Source organism: Delphinus delphis, chromosome 6 (assembly GCF_949987515.2).
Source record: "Delphinus delphis chromosome 6, mDelDel1.2, whole genome shotgun sequence".
In the NCBI taxonomy this organism is placed as follows: domain Eukaryota; kingdom Metazoa; phylum Chordata; class Mammalia; order Artiodactyla; family Delphinidae; genus Delphinus; species Delphinus delphis.
The window spans coordinates 1,328,569-1,347,982 of NC_082688.1; the positions used below are offsets into that span (position 1 = coordinate 1,328,569).

General features: G+C 56.8%; 1 protein-coding gene across 8 annotated transcripts in view; it reads left to right on the forward strand.

The window, feature by feature from the left end:
- The window catches only part of SEC16A (SEC16 homolog A, endoplasmic reticulum export factor), a 35,502-nt gene continuing 16,088 nt past the window's right edge, over positions 1–19,414 (forward strand). For 3 of the 8 annotated variants that reach the window (XM_060013760.1, XM_060013765.1, XM_060013764.1), the window contains exons 1-10: positions 2,832–3,005; positions 6,483–10,169; positions 11,900–12,039; positions 14,091–14,188; positions 16,092–16,218; positions 16,699–16,861; positions 16,972–17,146; positions 18,128–18,270; positions 18,905–18,966; positions 19,073–19,211. In XM_060013760.1, the coding sequence (XP_059869743.1) occupies positions 6,552–10,169; positions 11,900–12,039; positions 14,091–14,188; positions 16,092–16,218; positions 16,699–16,861; positions 16,972–17,146; positions 18,128–18,270; positions 18,905–18,966; positions 19,073–19,211 (4,665 nt within the window). In that variant the 5' untranslated portion in view covers positions 2,832–3,005; positions 6,483–6,551. Of the gene's footprint in view, positions 1,612–2,138; positions 2,674–2,831; positions 3,006–6,482; positions 10,170–11,899; positions 12,040–14,090; positions 14,189–16,091; positions 16,219–16,698; positions 16,862–16,971; positions 17,147–18,127; positions 18,271–18,904; positions 18,967–19,072; positions 19,212–19,414 lie in introns of those variants that run through there. The other 5 variants (XM_060013763.1, XM_060013767.1, XM_060013766.1 and 2 more) reach the window with 4 other exon arrangements.

Sequence of the window (19,414 nt, forward strand, 5' to 3'; positions counted from 1 at the left end):
TCCAAAATATCATCTCAACAGGCAAGGCTCTCACTGAGCTACCTCACAGCCTCGGCCCCGTGGCGTGGACTCTGCGCTCAGAGCGCATCTTGGTTTGGACCAGTACCCTGGAAGGTACAGGCTAGTGGGAGAGGCTGACTGTCACAATACTGAACACAATGTGACCAAGTGCCGTAATGATGACGAGACAGCCCGGTTCTCTGGCACCGCCTCTGCCCGTTGTCCCTCTGCCCACAGCAGTTCTGTGTCCCGTGCGTTCTGGGCAACGTGACTACAGCTCACGTGACTATGGAGCTTGGCGTGAGGAGCTACATTTCCCCCAGGAAAGAGCGGCCGATTCTAGCCCACCCAGTGGGGGCGCCAGGGAGGTGGCGACATTTGTATCCAGCCTCCAAGTACGAGCCAGGGGAGAGGCTGGGAGAAAGGAGAGAGGAGTGGACATTGCAGGCAAAAGGAAGGGTGCCTAATCAAGACTAGTGATGGCTGTCGTGGCGGTGCACCTCCTCGGCACAGCCCCCGCGTCCCAGTTTGCCCTGACAGCCCCAGTTCACACCTGTTGATCCAGCACATGTGTCAACAGCACCCTCTCTCAGTCCCCAAAATGTCCAAGTGCTCACCCTGCGTAAACCCCAGGCTGACGAGGTTAAGGAAGGTGACAAAGGGCACACAGCATCTCGGTAGCAGGCTGGGTCTCAAAGCAGATGGTCTTTGACTCTGAGCCCTGTCTCCATGGCCCAGAGGCTTGATGGCTCAGCTGCGGGCCCAGGAGCCCTCTCCTGCACACCAGCCTACAGACAGAACCTGAGAGGGTCTCCACACACAGCTTAGCGGGAGGGAGGAGGGGAGGGGAAAAAAAGCCCCAGGCCCTTGCAGGTCACCTTTGCTAATCACAGCTTTCCTTAAAGTCACCACACCTGCTGCCTCTTTAACAACCCCCCAGGGCCCGGAGGTCTCCAATTTGCCCTGGGCAAGTTGCTTTCCGCTGCTTCGGTGTCTTCAGGTTGGAGCCCACTGGGGCTGACCACAGGGCCCCTCAGGCCACCAGACAGGAAGGTCTGGGCTCGAGCTCTTGAGCTCTTTGAACCTCCCGGGCTGGGGGGTGGGGGTGGGTACCAGCGACACATCTCTCTGCAGGATGATTTGCTGGGACCAAGTGTCTGCAGAACACAGTGACCACCAGGAAGAAGGGGACCGAGTGGTGGGGCCCAGCGTGCGTTCTACTGCATGTTCCCTAACTCTGTGTTGACACAGGCTGGGAACTCGATTTCTGCAAGGCAAATGTTAGCTTAGCAAAGTGGCCACGTCAGATGGGCTGAAACTCTCCCTGCACCCGCCCGGGGCTCTGACAGCGTGGCTGCTCCCTTGCCAGCATCACGGCAAACAAAGAGAAGAACCACACTCCTTCCTTCTTCCCAAGCTTCTGGGTCCCATCAGTGACCACCCTCCTACTCCCGACAGGCCAAAGCACAGCAGCCGCTGCGGCTGGGAGCTCAGCGGCTGGGCGATGTGTAACTGCGCAGGCACACGCGCCACCCTTCCCGCCCTCCGGAAGGCGCCGGGGCAAGCGGGGCAGGCTGCTGCCCTTCCCTACCCTTGCCAGGCGGGCGGCAGGTGAGTGCGCCGGGCCAGGCTGGCTGCCCTTTCACCTGCCTTTTCTACCTGGGAGAATGAGGGTACAAAGGGCAGCACCCCTCTTCCCTAAGATCCTCTATGGGTGGTGGGCTCAGATGCTGCCTCCCGGTGGGCGCCAGGACGGGGGAGCAACCTCAGGGAGGAACAGGAGGCTGAGGCCCAGCAGCCTAGACTGTCACTCGGTACCTCGGGGGTCGCCCTCATTCAACACAAATATCCTCTCAACAACGGTTAGGGAAAACCACATAGAGATACCGGCTTCCGTCCACAGGGCATCTCTGGGCACAGAGGGAACCGCTGCTCACGGGAAGAAGAGTCAGGGGCCTCGAGGGGGCTTAGGGCAGACAGAAGAGGGGCCGGGGACTGCGCGGCCAGCGCCGGTGGCGAAGGGGGCGGGGAGGGAAAGGGCCGGACGAAGTGTGTGGCCGGGGAAGGCGACGGCCGAGCCGGGGAGGAGGCCGGGCCTGGGCGAGGCGAGGCGGGACGGTGCGACTGGGCGCTGCAGGCGGACAGGACGACCCCCGAAGCGGGAGCCTGGGCGGCAAGTGGGGCTTCGACGGGGCCTGTGGACTGGGGGCCGGCGGCGTCTGTCCCTTCCAGGGTTCTGTGCGGAGCACATGGGCACTGCTTTCCGAGAGCTAGACGTGGACGGAGCCGAACTTCCCGGGCAGAACTGGAACCGGGAGGCGTCAGTGGTCGTAACTAGGCAACTCGCGGGCCGCCGCGAGGCGCGCACGCGCAGTTCGCAGGGGCTGCCGGCGCATGCGCGGTCGTCTTCCGCCCGTTTCCCTTCGAAGAGTCCAACGGCAGAATGGGAGGAACGCGCCTGCGCCAGGGTGCTGCTCGGGTTCTCGGCTCAGCCGGGTAGCCGTTCTCGGTCGGTGCACCTGCTGGCGTCAGTCGCTCAAGACTGATTCTTCCCTTGGGTCTTCTTGAAGAATCCCGACTCTTCTCACATCCTAAGTCAGAAGAGACGGGGAGAAAGAGCCGGCATAACTCGGACGACGTCCCAGGGCGGTCCTCGCGCGCCCGACCGGGCAGGTGGGCGGGCAGGTGGGCGAGGGGCGGGACCAATGGATGGGCAGTGAAAGACGGGATGCGGGCGGGGGCGGGGCCAGGGGCGGGGCGGAGTGTCACGAGGGCCCCTGCGAGGGGCGCGGCGCGCGCTGACGTTGCTGCCGGACACGTCGGCGACGCGGTGGCCGCGGGGACCGGAGCCGGATGTGCCAAGATGGCTGCTGCGGCTGCAGTGTCTCCGCTTGTGGAAACCGCCGCGCCGTACTCCGCACGCGGCTCCTGAGGGGCGGGAGCCGGGGGTCGCGGAGGGGCCGGGCGGTAGCCGGAGTGGGCCTGGGCCGCCCTGCGGCGCGCCGGTGAGGGCCGGGGTCTGGGCGGAGGGAGGCGGCCGGGCCGGGCCCAGCCCGGAGCGGACGGCGCGTCTCCTGGGAGCCGCCGACGGTCGGGCGGGGGCCTGCGGGCTGGGAGGGTCGGGCAGACCCCTTGGTTACCTGCCCGCTCGGGCCGACGTGGCCTCCACCTGCACGGGCTGTCGGGTCAGCTGAGTGGACACTAGCCGTGGTGGCCTCGGTGTGGGGTTGTGTTGGAAAGGCTGGAAGAAAAGCCAGACCTGCGACTTTTTAAGGAGTAGAAGCATTTAGGAAATTTTTTTTAACAGTGTAGCTTGCCCTTTGCTTCGAAGGTTCTGAAGTTTTGTGTTCATCGGTTGAAAGGTTTCTGCTGAGCCGTGCGGGCGATGAGGTAGACTGACATTTGAACCAAGGAACAGCCGTGTTGCGTCTGTTGGTAATGGGGCGAGGTGACCAAGATGTTGCAGCCGAGGTCGAGCGCTGTGTTCTATACCAAGGGCAGAGGAATGTGTAAAGCAGCTGCCCTTTTTGTGAAGAAAGTATTACAGTAGAGCGTCTGGACATGACACAGCCATTTAAAATCAGTTGTTGCTGCTTTACCTGAAAAGTTTTAAATGGTTTGGAGATTGTGAGTTGCTTATTAAGATTTTGTTTTAAATACATATGATGCAGATGTTAACCAGAGAGGTATTTCCCATCCCCGGATATGGCAAGAAGCAAACTGAGTCACAGACAGGTGTTCCTAGGTTGATACTTTTGCAGGTTTCAGCACAGCCTGCCTCCCTGCAGTTTTCTCCCCCCGTGCCCTTTCTTAGGGTTCCAGGTGTTATCTTAGAAAGATACAGTAAGAGCCAAAAAAAATCAATTCTTTCTTGTTCTTTGTGACTCGTACACCCTTAATAGCAGTTACTGCAGTAAGTCTCAGAATTGTACGGAAAGTTTTCTCCAGGGTAGGTGTGCAGATTTTAATGTGGTTCCTTCTTGCTTCTGTAAACATCTTTTCCGAGTGTCCTTTTTGCTCCTTGTCATTTTTTGCAGTGTTTAGACGCTCCCTTCTTTAACATCTAAATGTGTATGATTCTGTACTTAGAAAAGTTGGAGTCTGTGCTGTCTTTGTGTCCGGTGTCCCCTAGTCTGATAGGTACGTCGCTTAGCAGTTGCCGTGAGGGAGACTGTGGGCAGAGCATAGACTCCCAGGTGCTTCCTGACACGCCGGTTGGTTTACACACTTAGCTTGAGGCGACGGCCCTGGCAGGAGAGGAGCGTGCTCTCAGTATCTCAGTTCAGTCGCCGGGGATTTATTTAGAAACAGGCTGTGTTTATTTCACATAGATCCAAGCAGCTTAGTTGAAGAGCTGGGGGTCATGAATGATGCATCTTTAGGAAGGTCAGCTGGTTTCTTTGAAGCAGTCTGCCTTTTTTAGAGTTAGGTGACTTGAGGCTACAGAATGACTTACTGGACAGAATAAAATTCTCTGTAGTCAAAAGATAAATGATATGCCCTTGCATTGTTTTTCTGCTGGTGAATATAAAAAAAGATCAAAAGAATAATGTTCAAGTCAGAAGGTTGTTCCAAATAAAATCGGTCTGTTGCTAAAAAGCTCTCGGTTGTCGGGGAGAGAAGGCAAAGCTGCTTTGTAGGGAAGTGATAGTGTTTGCTTATAAAATGATTCTTAGGCCAGGAGTTGAGAAAACAGTTTTAAGGAAGTTTCTGCAAGGAAACATTTTAAGTATAGATGTTATAGAAATTTAGATTCTGGTAAGATTTCCCTGTTAAACAGCCAGAGGGATTAGGGCCTCCCAGAATCCACTGTGAATAGAATTTCGTAAGATTAAACCCAGAAGGGACTTTGAAACCATCGTTTCATTTCTCACTTTATAGGTGAAGAAATTGGGTCACAGAAGGAGCAGAGGTTGTGGCTGAGCCACTCAGCTGACGCCCAGTCTGGCTCTCACAGTGACACCTGGGGAATAAATCCTCTGGACCTGTTCTCTGTGTGTGTGTGTGTGTGTGTGTGTGTGTGTGTGTGTATTCTTTCTTTTTTAATAAATGCTGCTTAGTGTGGTTGAGGGTCTCCTGCTGAAGCCTTACAAGGAGGATGTCATGTCCTATAAGATGCGTCTGTTTCACAGATAAGAGGAAGAGGCTCTGCTTCTCCTCCCCTTGCTCCGTATAAAGCTGAGCTGCACACGTTCTTTGTTTTAAAATGACAGCTTAGAACCAAATGAAGTCTCTGATGCTGTTCCTCATGTATTTAATTCCATTAAATTTGAGTGAGTTTCAAAGTGCTCGTCTGTCAGAAAGGGTTCCCTGTTGGCCTGGGATGAGAGTGTGTGCGGGCAGTGATAGTAATGGATTCATAGAGTCATAGGACTCGTTGTCAGGTGGGAATAGGAACTTTCATTTTAAATAACTTTACTCAGTATACGTTTATGCACTTTTTCTTTCGTCTGAGTATCAGAAAGATTCCCAAGTACAGAAACGTTGCGCACCTGCAGAAACGTGGGGGCTAAACCCAGGAGTCCTATCACTTCTTCCTTCGTTGTTGACATTTTTCTGTGATGGGCTCCACTTAATCTGTTTGTGAAGGTTGTTCTGGGGAGAAGGACTGACATACAGAGGAGGACTTTGTGAAGAGACCATGCTTGGATTTTTGTCCCAAAAGTGCAGGTTAACTATTCAAGATTATACTTAGTGTGTTTTAGTAAAAAACAAACAACAAAAAACGCTGCAAAGAGGATTCTACCCCCTTGTTCTCTATAAGGGTTTACGGGCGCCTCGTTGCTACAGCTCTGGTTATCGGAGGCGGCTTGTTTTGCTAGCGGTTGCCAGCCAGTCACGGTGCAGAAAATGAGACATTTTACAGGGTGGGATGCAAGGCGTTTTAGGTGAATACATTTTAGATGTTCATTTTGCAGCTTATATTACTCTGTCATGCTCTCTCATTAAAGAAAACAGAGGAGCAGATTTTTAACTTTCGTTTTCCTTTCAAGATTTAGAATTAACCTGTATGAAAAGTACGATACGCAGCCTTAATAGAGGAGTTGGCTTTTTCTTGGTCTGCGATAATTTACAGGAAAGTGTGGAGGGACTGTGTACCTGGTGTGACTGGCGTTGGCTTCTGCTTGGTCTCTGCCAGCTTGTTGAGGGCACTGTGGAGGCGGTGGGCATTGCCCGTGGGTGCGTAGCTGGGGTACGTAACTGAATCTCGGTGAAGGGCAGCGAGTCATCTCAAGGCACTCGGCTGGCCCCGGCGCAGCCAGCTTCTGCGTCCCGGCTGTGCTGTCACCCCGGGTCCTCCCTCCCGAAATGCCCGGGACAGCAGTTCTCACGGGCGTGGAGGCAGGAGAGGTGTACCCCTCAGGACTGCGTGATGCAAAAGCGTTTGCAGCCTTTTTCTTCTTTCTTAGTTTTCCTGATTGCAGCCAGGACTTTGAATACATGGATTTTACGTATTAACTCTTTTTCTTTTTCTTTTTCAGTTCAAAGTAAGGAACACCTCTATCCTGCTTCTTTCTGTAAGCAGCATCTCATTGTGCAGGAGCTCGACCATGCAACCTCCACCCCAGGCTGTCCCGTCTGGCGTGGTCCGGCCGCCTCCGTCCGGGAGTCCTCAGAACATGTTCTGGTCCAACAGCCCGTACAGGAGACAGGCCAATAGTAATGCACCAGTGGCCCCGATAACCTGCCCACTGCAGCCGGTGACGGACCCGTTTGCTTTTAGTAGACAGGCGCTCCAAAATACATCATTGGGCAGTTCGTCTAAAAGCAGCCCACTCGTTGTGCAAGGCCCAGCCCCACCATTGTCTCTTCAGCGTGCTGGTCTGCCTGGGCCACACACAAATGCCGGGGATAGCTCCCAAGGACCCTGCGAGCCTCTGCCGGCCCCTCCGTTGCAGCCCAGGTCAGATGGCAGCCCATTTCCCGGCGTGCTGAGCCCCTCGGCACCTCCTGGGCCCGAGGTGAACAGGAGAGTCGAGGTCGCTCCCGGCCCGGAGCCTGAAGTTCAGAGCCCGCCGTATCCTCCTCAGTACATTCCAGGAGTGGGTCCGGACAGCTGTCGTGTGGGCCATCCACAGGCGAGCACGCCACGGCCCGACAGACCCCTGAGCAGGCCGAGCCTGCACGACGGCACGGCGACACCAGCAGCGCCCCCTTTCCTCCCTCAGCCTCGTCAGCAAACGCCCGGGCAGTGGGGGCCGGTGCAGGGAGGCCCGCAGCCCTCAGGGCAGCATTACCGGCCCTGCCCTGAGGGACCTGTGCAGAACACGGTGTGCCACGCCTCCAGCGCTGGCCACTTTCCCGCTCCGTCCAACCCGCGTCAGGGTCCTGGCCATGAGCAACACGGCCCCCTGGTGTCTTTACCGGGACCCTCGGCCGGTGACGGGAGAAATGAGGCAGTCTACCTGCAAAGTGGAAACCACTCAGCAAATAGCTTTGATCCAGAAAATGCATTCAGGCAGAATTCCAGAGTTGGGAACGCTCGGGCGGGCCAGGAGTTCAGGTTGAGTCCAGGAGTGAATAGAGAGCAGTTGTCAGACCTGGCTCTCATTAACCCCCTCGCTCAGGGAAACAGCCCAGAAAGCGACTCGCACAACCCCCTGGGTGCCGGGAGCAGCTGGACCCTGCCGGAAGCGGGCTCAGGAGCGCTCTCCATGTTTTTCAAAGGAGGAGAGACAGAGAACGAAGAAAACCTCACATCTGAAAAAGCAGTCTCTGCCGGTCAGTCTGACTTTGATGGTTTCTCCCCCGGCCCGGGCCTCGGCCAGCCTCCTGCACACATGGGGGCAGGAGGCGTTTATCAGGCCTTTCTCAAGGGTTCCAGCAGCGAACCCACGCAGCAGGGAGGAGACCCACAGCCTTACTTTTCTCAGTCTGCAGGCATCCGACACGACAAAGCAACCACTAACGCTGCCGCTGTTGACATGTGGGGTGACACAGCACGTGCGGGGACTCACGGTGCTGGTGGCCCGCGGTACGAGAACGTCGAGAACTTAGAGTTCATTCAGAACCAGGAAGTTCTGCCAAGTGAGCCCCTAAGCGCAGACCCTTCCTCCCCAAGCGCTCAGCTCAGATACGGGCCCCTTCCCGGGCCGGCTGTCCCCAGGCTCAGTGCCATGGGCCACGCTGGAGGCGGGAGCCCTAATCTCGAGGCCCCAGATGCGACGGCGCAGCCTGCGCGGGCTGAGAGCGTGTCTTCCAGTTACAGCGGCCAGAGCCCTCGGGGTCTTCCCGGTACAGCCAGGCCCCACGACTCGGGGGGCACGTTCATTCAGCAGGAGGTTGGAAAACCTGAACATGAGGCTCCGGGGAGGTTTTTTAAGCAGATCGATTCTTCTCCTGTGGGAGGCGAGACAGACAAGAACACTGTGAGCCAGAACTACCGCGGCAGCCTGCCCCAGCCCTCGGCCCCGAGCCCCCCAAAACCTACGGGAATATTTCAGACGAGTGCAAATAGTTCTTTTGAACCAGTGAAATCGCACTTCACTGGAGTAAAGCCAGTCGAGGCCGACCGCGCCAGCGTGGTGGGCGAGGTGAGGGGGCCCAGCGCCCACCAGAAGCAGCGCAGAGCGGCCGCTGCCACGCCCGACGCCTCCCCTGGCAACCTGGAGCAGCCCCCCGACAACATGGAGACCCTCTTCCTGCCCCGGGTCTGTGCTCCACCTCTCACCACACCCACGGAGGCCAGTCCCGGGCTTCTGCACGCCGCGGGGCCGCCCTTGGAAGCTGTGCTCCCTGCGCCGGAGAAGAGGCCCTTGACCAGGGCGCAGGGGGCTGTGAAGTGTGAGAGCCCAGCCACGACTCTGTGGGCGCAGAACGAGCTGCCAGATTTTGGAGGCAATGTCCTCCTGGCCCCAGCCGCCCCCGCGCTTCACATGCCCGCGAAACCTCAGCCATCTGAAGTGATCCAGCCTCCAGACGAGGGCGTGTGCGGCCAGCAGTCCCGGCAGCCGGGCCCCGGCCCCACCGTGCAGAGCGGGGACGGCATTGGTGCTTCCGAGAATCTCGAGAATCCTCCCCAAATGGGCGAAGAGGAGGCCCTCCCGCCCCAGGCGGGCCCCGGATACGCCAGTCTGCTGTCCTCCCCACCCGCCGAGTCTCTGCAGAATCAGCCAGTCTTGGTCGCCCAGCCTGATCACAGCTATAACCTGGCTCAGCCGGTTAATTTTTCTGTGTCCTCGTTGAATCCTAATGAGAAGAATCAGTCCTGGAGAGATTCTTTGGCGGCAGATAAGCCCACAGTAAGCAGCCAGGCTGCTGGGGGTGATTCTGGAGAAAACGCTCCTTTGTCTGGGACCCCAGCTGGCTCTCTCATCTGCTCGCCTCTGCCGAACCACCTTGCCCAGAGTAATTTCCCACCAGTTTGTGGTACCTCGGAAATGGTTTCTAGCCAGCCTGCTAGTTTGCTGGTTCAACAGCCATCTCACCCAGTTCCAAAGAACTTGCTTCCGGAAAGTCAGAAGATCCGTAAAGCAGAGGGCGTTCTTCCCGAGCTAGGTACCGGTCCTGCCGGAAGCACAGGCGCGATGCTAGTTCCACCTGCGAGCAATGCCGCGGTCCCCGATAGTAATAAGGCAGATCACTCCGGCAGTCGGGATGAAGCTTCGGGAGCCCTAGACTTTACATTCAGTCGGACTTTGGAAAATCCTGTAGGAATGTATAGCCCGGCCCAAGCCGATAGCCCAGCTTCTTGCCAGCAAACCATCTCCAGTCATCGACCGCGCGGGCCTGGGGCGCATACCCCAGACCGTTTCTACCAACAGGTGACGAAAGCTGCTCAGGACCAGCATGGCCCAGAGAGAGCCCAGCAGGAGACGGCCCCTCCCCCGCCCCCTCCCCAGGGGCCCAAAGCAGCACTTCCAGAGCCTTCAAACCCAGGAGGTCCACCAGGGCAAGGACAGCCCCCAAGCCCAGCCCATCCATCTGCAAGTCCGGCTCTAGCTGACATGGGCCAGCAGCTGCTGCCTCGACCACCTCGGTCCTCCAGCGTGTCCGTCGCATCCACCAGCTCAAGCCAGGCGGCCGCGCGGTCTGACCAGCAGTGGCTGCAGCCGCCGCCTCCAGACTTGGCGTCCTATTACTATTACAGGTCCCTGTACGATGGCTACCAGCCTCCGTACCCCTCACCGTACCCGCCGGATCCTGGCACCGCCCCCCACTATTACCAGGTAGGGTTGAGCTTGTGGACTGTTGAGCCCCCTGACCAGTGGTTTCTTTCTCACGTCATGTGCCTTGGCGGGGTTCTGTTGGTCAGTTCTGAGGTGACCCGTAGTCAGCCTTCACGTGCTGCTTCGTGAGAGGAGTGCTGCCTGGTCACAGCTTGTTCTGCTGAGCGCGGCCTTTCTCTTGGAAGTCCACACCGTGCCTTAGCACATTGAGTTGGGTAGAATAAATACCTGATTAATTTTTGCTTAACACAGCACATCCCAACTTACGTGACAGAAAGGACCTTCGTTTCCCGTCCTGCCTGTTGGCTTTCCGCAGACCCAGGGTTCGTGGTTGCACAGTTTGGGAAACTGGAATAGCCTCCTGAAGCTTCTTTGTGGTTTTGACCTTAAAACCTACCTAAGAAGCAACAGGAAAACTCTAGTCTTTCAAATGCCTCCTTCAGAATGAAATTATTTAGGGGAAAAAGTTAGGTTTGGAGTGTAATCCAAATGAAACAGCTGAGAGTGGTGTAATTCCATAAGCTGCTTTCAGGGACGTTGTGATGGCGGCAGCAGAGCAAGGGGCCCCACTGTGCTACCCGAAGACCCTTGCCTCTTTTCACACGATGCAGGCCCACGAATGCCGTTTAAGTTCTGTTTAGTCCTGCCTTAGTGTGAAAAAGTGATCCAGGTGGACACACGTTTGATTACTGTCCACTTCTCACCATCTCTCGTCCTGGCCAGCATCACCCACGGGCAGCAGAGGCAGAAGGATTGTGGACCAGAAGTTTGAAGTCCACTGTCTGACATGGGGGCAGGTGCCGCACTGGAGGCCCTGCAGTCAGAAGAGGCTGAGGGAGCAGGGCTGCCCCGGTGATGGGGCTGCCTCACGGGCTGTGGGCATCTTTGCACGTGTGGGAACAGGCACACACCTAACCCCTGAGACCTGGGAATCCTAGATCCAGAAGGAACCCCGTAGAAGGAAATTACGCTGTGCCCAGAGCCCAGGAAGGCCTGGCAGTGCATGGAGGGGCCACATACCTGCTCTGGGCCCTTGTCCAGCAGCTGCGTCTGCATCCCGGTGTCCCAGCCAGCGCCCAGCATCACTTCTGTGGGAGCCCACTTCCTTCTGCCTTGTCTCTGTGTCTCTGCAGATTCCAGTAGTGGTTAAGAACAAGTCCATTTTATGTAATTTCTCGTCCTCTGCTGGGTGATGGTGGAGCGTCAGGCTGAGTCAGGAAGGACTGATGCTGGCTCGTGCCTGGGTCACCTCGTCTCTACTTCAAGTCCCGACATAGCCGTAGAGCCATGGGGGTTCATTGGTCTGTAATGGGGCTGAAAGCCTTGTAAGGATAGAATACGATACTCCTTTTGAGGCTGCCTGTAGCTTCAGGACCCGTTCCAGTGGACCCTCGTTCTTTTGCTTCCCTGAGATGGTGTCTGAAACGGGACCCGAGCTTGTGGGGTCATGGCACCTATGCAAGTGAGACCTCGGGAAGCAGATGACAGAGTCCTCACGAGTCACCGCAGGACCCGGGTCGTGGCCCGCTGATGGCGGGCCGTCTCCTGAGCCCGGCCAGGGCAGTCTGTCTTAGGAATGTGGCCGTGGATTTCATTTTTTTTGATTGTTTCGCATGAAGGAAGCCCCGTGTCTGGGGCCCATCCGGAGAGCACCGCCTGTACCGTGAGAACTCGTGCCGGTTGCTCGATGAGTTGGCTCTTGGCATCTAACGGAGGCATCCTTCTTTCAGCAGGACATCTACGGCCTCTATGAGCCCAGATACAGGCCCTACGATGGTGCAGCCGCTGCGTTCGCAGACAGCTACCGCTACCCCGAGCTCGAGCGGCCCAGCTCCCGGGCGAGTCACTGCTCGGACCGGCCAGCTGCCAGGTGATTGACGTTTATGTTGCCGGCTGTGGTAGTAACTTAGTGATTTGAAAAGGACCGTGTTTGTAAAGAACCATACAGACCTGTTTAACGTGTGTTTACGTTCTGTGGGTGTGGACAGATGATAGGATGCATCTTTAAATCGAGATAAGCGCGCTGCTGCCAGGTCACGGATGTGTCATCAGTTGGCCTTTGGTCAGACCGGACCCTGTGCAGCGCCACCAGGAAGCCACCCCTGCCCTCGTGCGGGCTTCTTCCCAGCCCGGGCAGTGGTCCCGTCGCCGAGGGACGCACACAGCTCCGCGGGTGCCGAGGCAGCGTTTCCCCCGTGCAGGTCCTTCGCCGCCTCTGGTGACAGGGTGCCCGGACTCCCGGGCCAGGCAGACGCGGGCCAGAACATGGAGTGGTCTGTTGGCAGCGGCCGCCGCAAGCCTGGGCTCTGTCCCGGGCACTGCCCGCCGGGCTGCGAGGCCGCCAGCCACTCCCTCCCGCTTCTCTCTCCCCTGACAGATCTCCTCTCAGTTTTGCAATCACAGATGAGGCATTTTGAAAGAGTCTTGGCATCATGCCTTCTGCTGAGTAAAAGCTTAGGCAGGCCACAGTCCTCCCCCCAGGGGTGTCGGGGGCTCCGAAGGAAGCGCGGGGCTGCAGAGCCCGCCCGCTGTGGCTCCTCCCGCGCCCCGGGCCCTCGTCTCACCGGGCCGGGTTTGCCATGAGGGTGCAAGGCTCCTTCGGCTCGTGATAGAGTCTGGGCGCGGGTGAAGACCGCGTCCACGCACCACCTTTCAAAATCGGGGCTGCTTTTGCTGCTTCCCACGTCTTCAGTAGCTCACCTGGAGACGAGGCCCTGCCTCTGTGAGCCGGCCCGTCCAGCTGGCCCCCCTCCGTCGCTGGGAGGGACACGCTGAGCCACTGGGCCTGGCGCTCTGGGAGGTGAGACTGGAGTCCCAAGTGGGCGTTCTGATTCGGGGAGAGCAGCGGGCAGGTGTGCTCTAGAAGCCCTGAGAGGCGAGGGAGGGTGGAGGCAGGGGCCGGGGCGCACCTTGCTCTGCCGCTTGTTGCCTGCAGGCCGGGTCGGGTTACCTGGCGGGGCTTTGTTGTCGTGTCCCCACCGCTCACATGGAGGGAGAGCAGCCTCTCCCCTCTCCTGCCCTGTGCGTGTGTGCACACGTGTGTGCAGGCCTGCGTGTTGTGCGTGTGCCTGGTGTGGTCACCTCCCGGCAGGAGGGGAGAACGAGCCTTGGGTTTCTGCGGCGGAGTCTTTCCTGACGGGCGCCGGGGGCTGGAGAGGGCAGCGGGGTGGGCGTGCTCTGGCTCTGCCCTTGGTCAGGTCACTTTTCTGGAGCTCCCCCCGGTGGTGGGTGGAGGCGGTGCACTGGGGTGCTCCCTCCAGGGCCCCCACCCAGCGGGTGCTGTCCCTGTGGCAGGTGGGGGGGCCGGACACTCCTGAGGGGCAGCTGCACCCCCAGGAGTGAGCCATTCCCCAGGGGTACACGAGGCACAGTTTAGAATCTTCCTGCCCCGGAAGACCTGCTACCTGCCTGTCCTGCTCAGGGTCGGCAGCACAGCTGGGCCTGGGAAGCCAGCCTTGGTCTGGCCCGTGTCGTGAGTCCTGGGCCGTCAGCTGGCAGGGTGCGAGGGCCCTTTTCCCCGCGCAGGGCACGCGGGTCGCGGTCTGTGTAGAGGGTGTTACAGTCGGCGCCCGCTTGGTCTTGATAGCTCAGTGCTTTTTGCTTCTGCTGAGCATGATGTCAAGAACGTGAGACCCTGCTTTTAAGCACTGGCTGTATAGCACGCAGCACTGAGCACGCGAGAAGGGTTAGTTCTTTTATGCTGAATGGCACTTAAATAGTTATTTCAACAGATAAATTTTAATTTGCCGTATGGTAGGGAATCCTGCAATCTTACCATTGTTACTGGTTCGGATCTCCTGATGAGAATTTTTTCACAACCAAGGTGCTCTGTTGTGAATGCCTGTTGCTCTGGGTGTAATTTGTGTCCCACTTTAAGAAACAGGTAATTTGTTTTTTAACAGCACTGTGTGTTTTTTTCAGGCAAGGGTATCCTGAAGGTTACTATAATTCCAAAAGTGGATGGAGCAGTCAGAGTGACTACTATGCAAATTATTATTCCAGCCAGTACGATTATGGAGGTATGTTCAGGCGTTTTCATCGGTCGACGGCCAGCAGATTCAGACCGTTCAGACCGTTCGTGCGGCTGGGTGCAGAGTGGCGCGCTGTGGGATTTCTTAGGAAACCTTCCCTTTTGGTAGTCTTACGATCTTAGCTAAGAGCCAAAATAATTGAAAGTAGTTTGCGTCTAGAAATAATTATATCGCTATTTTTCATTAAGAAATTATATCTTAATTGTAGCGTTGTGTCTGTATCGTATTAGTAGTTTTCTTTGATTTTCCAGTAAAGCATAATTATCAGTAGTTCTAGAGTATGTAACTTGTCCATATGTGGCTGTTTAAATTGATTAAAATCAGTAAAATGAGGGACCGGCTGCTCACTGCAGTGGCCACGTGTGACGTGCTCCACATGTGGCCAGAGCCCCCACATCACACAGGGCAGACGCAGGACGTTCCGGGTGCCACTGCTGTCTGGCAGTGTGTGCGTCTTGGCACGTGTCCCCTGAGCCGCCCTGCTGGTCCCCCTGCCAGGCTGTGGCCCTCACCGTCCCAACATGGCTACCCGCTTCTGCATCCCCCGGGGCTCTTCCTCCACTTTTGTGTTTGGACTGCTTCATGCGTAGTTCTGCACATGCTTGCTCAAAGTGGTGTATCTGGTTTGCTTATAATGTTAATGTGCTTTTTTCCTCTGCATTTGCTTTATTTATTTATTTATTTATTTTTGGCTGCGTTGGGTCTTTGTTGTTGCCCGCGGGCTTTCTCTAGTTGCGGTGAGCGGGGGCTACTCTTCCTTGTGGCGAGCAGGGGCTCCTCTTCGTTGCGGTGCGCAGGCTTTTCATTGTGGTGGCTTCTCTTGTTGTGGAGCATGCGCTCTAGGCACGTGGGCTTCAGTAGTTGCGGCGTGTGGGCTTCGTTAGTTACAGCGTGCAGGCTCAGTAGTTGTGGCACGCGGGCTTCAATAGTTGTGGTTCGCGGGCTCTAGAGCACAGCCTCAGTAGTTGTGGTGCACGGGCTTAGTTGCTCCGCACAACTAAGAAGATGTTGGATCTTCCTGGACCAGGGCTCGAACCCGTGTCCCCTGCATTGGCTGGCAGATTTGTCCCCTGCATTGGCAGGTGGATTCTTAACCACTGTGCCACCAGGGAAGTCCCTTAATGTGCTTTTTTTTTTCTTTTGCGTGGTACGTGGACCTCTCACTGTTGTGGCCTCTCCCGTTGCGGAGCACAGGCTCCGGACGCGCAGGCTCAGCGGCCATGGCTCACGGGCCCAGCCGCTCCGCGGCATGTGGGATCTTCCCGGACCGGGGCACGAACCCGTGTCCCCCACATCGGCAGGCGGACTCTCAACCACTGCGCCACCAGGGAGGCCCCTTAATGTGCTTTTTTAGAGTAATCTAGTTTTGAGAGTATTTTTTAAATTTTGTTTATTTTTTATTCAGGTACAGTTGTTGTACAAGGTTGTGCTAATCTCTGCTGTACAGCAAGCAAGGTGACTCAGTTACGCACACATATACATTCTGTTTTCATATTCTTTTCCCTTATGGTTTATCCCAGGAGACTGGATATGGTTCCCTGTGCTCTACAGTAGGATCTTGTTTATCCGTTGAGAGTATTTCCTAAAGCTCTTTGGCTCACATTAGAGAAAAGAGATACGAATAAAAAAAAATTTTTTTTTTCTTTTTAATCACGTGTGTTGAGAGAAAAACTGTCAGTGGCCGTTAGGTATCACAGTACAGGCAGGACACGGCCGTGTCCTCTGGTGTCTCACAGTTAACACTCCCTGGGGTCGTGCTGATTTTCGGGAGGAAAGTTTGGTTGCTCTCTGAGGCTGAAAGCATTCTTCAGTCCTGGGGTGGCCTGGTTTTGTGACGGCCAGAGGGGTGTCTTTTGCACATTGTACTGACCCATTAATCTCTCGCCTGCAGATCCAAGTCACTGGGATCGGTACCACTATGGTTCTCGGTCCAGGGACCCCCGCACCTATGACCGGAGGTGTTGGTATGACGCTGAGTACGAACCGTATAGGAAGGAAAGCTATGCTTATGGGGACAGGTTGGTGGAATAGATTTTGCTAAGGAGGGTGGGTCGTGATCAGCTGCGCTTCTGCGTCTGTGCCCTCGGGTCTTTGTAATTCACTCAAGAGCTACAGTTGTGTCTGGCTTCCTGGGGGGCAGTCACCATCGGGAGGAACGGGATGAACTGGCCCTCCCAGTGGCTCTCTCCTTGGGCTCTTGGAGGGGGACTGGCCTCAGAACCAGCGCCGCGCGTCAGTTCATCCTCCTCTTCTCGGGTCCGTGAGGGGGTGACCACCTCAGACGGACCCCCAGCCTGCCTCTCTAACCCTAAGGCAGGGTCTGAACTTGGCCTTGGGATGCGGTGACTCCATTCGAGGGTGGGCTCTGACGAGCGCTGTCCGTAGGATCGGGACTCGCGGCGGCGAGGACCTGGGGGGCTCACTGCCACGTGGCACGGGAGCATGGGCCCTGGAGGTACTCTCCCCGAGCCCCGGCCTCTGCCCCTCTGCTTCCCCAGGCCTGAGAAATACGACGACCACTGGAGGTACGACCCCCGCTTCACCGGGAGTTTTGACGACGAGCCCGAGCCCCACAGGGACCCTTACGGGGAGGAGGTGGACCGGCGGAGCGAGCACTCAGCGCGGAGCCTGCACAGCAGCTTCAGCTCCCACTCCCACCAGGTGGGCGGGCGGGCGGGGGCCGGCCCGGGCCCCAGGGTTCTGGTGGCCGCCTGGGGTCCCGCCGCAGGCGTGGCAAAGAGACTTCACCTGTTTGCTCTTTGCTCTCTAAGAGTCAGGTGTACAGAGGTCGCAACGTGACTGCTGGGCCCTATGAGGCGCCCCCTCCACCGGGCTCCTTCCACGGCGATTATGCCTACGGCCCCTACAGCGGCGATTTCCACGGCACCCCGGGCTTCCCGGAGTACGGCTACCCTGCTGAGGCCAGCTGGCCCTCCGTGGACCAAGGTGTGTGTGGCGAGGCCCTGCGTGCCCACAGGGGCAGAGGGAGGCCGAGGCCCACCTTGGGGCGGCGTCCCGAGCCTGGGATGGGAGAGGGGGACTGAGTCGTCACCAGGATGGGGGTTGGCAATGGCTTGGCCTGGGCATCCCTGCCGAGCAAGGGCCCTATGCCACCACGTGCCCGTCCTGAGGGGCAGCGCTTGCCACGCTAGGCTGCTGGTGCCCTGTGGGCTGCAGTCTGGCTCACAGGCCTGGGAGCTGCCCGGCCTGTCCATCGTGTCCACTTCAGTGTGGCTCTGACCTCAGGCTCCTCTGCCACGTTCTTGGGCAGGGCCTCAGTGTAGCCCCAGTGCCGACCACACGGGTCCGTGGATCTTGGAGGGAAACTTGAAAAACTCCAGTTCATATGCTTATCACGCAAGCCACATTCTCAATTCGCCTTTGAGATACTTGATCAAATGCTGTTTCTTGGAAAACTGCACAAGTATGTGAAGTTTTAGAACATGACAGTATAAAATATAAAATAATGGACTTTCTTAAAGCGTCATTTGATTAAAAATTTCACCTGTTTGGCTTGAGGTGTTTCACTCTTGGTCGTTTTCCTTGCCGCTCCCTCCAATGCTCGTGGTCTGAGGGTGAGGCTGTGAAGAGCGCTCAGGGCGCAGGGGCTGAGGGGCCACCCGAGCAGCAGGAAGCACGAGCACTGCTTTCTGTGAGCAGTGCCTCCTGGCGGCTTTTAAAGGAGCGTTCTCAGCTTAGAGGAGAGTGTTCTCACTTTAACGGTTAGGATGTTTTTCTGGCATATGTTTAAGTTCTATTTTTTAATAGGATATTTAACAATTACTAACTACAGTTGAAAGTCAGTTCATCTTGATGATCTGTGATTCCAGCTGCATGGGCACCTGGAAAATCTCAGCTGTTGATTTAGTTCAGAAGCGTTAAAAAGTGACCTACGGGTTGTTTCTTTCTCATTTTATTTAAATGTAGCTCCATCGAGACCAGCTTCTCCTGAGAAATTCTCTGGGCCGCACACCTGTGCCAGGTTCGGTCCTGGGGGTCAGCTCATCAAAGTGATTCCAAATCTGCCTTCAGAAGGACAGCCTGCGTTGGTTGAAGTTCACAGCATGGAGGTAATTCCACGGGGAGAAGCTGCGCGTCGCCCTCCAGGTTGCCCGTGCTCTGCAGTTTGTCACCTTCAGCTCGTGTGCTGTTGTCTGAAGACACAGGCTTGGGAATGTTTACTTCCGCGAATCCTCAGTTTGTCGGTCGTTTCAGTTCTGCTTGGTCATCTTTCCCTCCCGGACTCAGCATTTTCAGAGTCTGCGCTGGGTGTCGTGTTAGACTTGGTTTTATTGTATGTTCCTTTTCTGTCTTTAAGTGAATTCCTGACTTTGGGGTGAGGACCCTGTCCGTACTCATTTTACTGCTGATTCTGGAGAGCGGGCAGAGGTGCCTCACGATCTCGGGGGGCTGGTGCGGGGCGCCCTGCTCCGTGCCCTGGCAGGCCTCTTCCATCACGTGCATCCAGGCCCTGCCTCAGAGTCTGGGGGGTGGGTCTCACTGCTTAAACAGAGTTTGAAAGTCACTGTTGTGGAACAAGTTGCCCATACTCCGTGAGGGAGGCTTTGCCTCCCCACTTGGAGGGACAGGCCGTCCTGAGGATGGCGTCCGTTCCTCTGTCTGCCGATGTAGCCAGGCTGGGCGTTGACCTGCCTGCCCCCGTGAACAGCTCTCTCTCTGTCCCCTCTCCTGTCCCCACCTCAGACCTTGCTGCAACACACGCCAGAGCAGGAGGAGATGCGGGCGTTCCCGGGGCCTCTTGGCAAGTACGTGCCCCACGATCGCGTCCGCGGTGCCTCTCCACCAGCGGTGCCGAGCACGGCCTCGCAGGTGCAGTGGCTGCTGTTCACCGAGTGTGTGTTCTTTTTGCAGAGATGACACCCATAAAGTGGATGTTATTAATTTTGCACAGAGCAAAGCTACAAAATGTTTACAGAATGAAAATTTAATTGACAAAGAGTCCGCAAGTCTTCTTTGGAGCTTTATTGTTCTGTTATGCAGACAGAACGGGGTACGTGTCTCCTTCCTTGAACCGCTCTTCTCGTGGGCCTCTAGTCCCGGGAGTCCTCAGCACCCCCGAGGAGGGTTAGGCGGGATTTCTGCGCCAGGCTGCACCGTCCAGGGGCTCCCCCAGGACGGGTGTCTCGGCGGTGATTTGGGGACGCGGCAGCCAAGCGGGGTGCGTGGTTTGGGGTGAAGGGCGGTTTGGGCTCC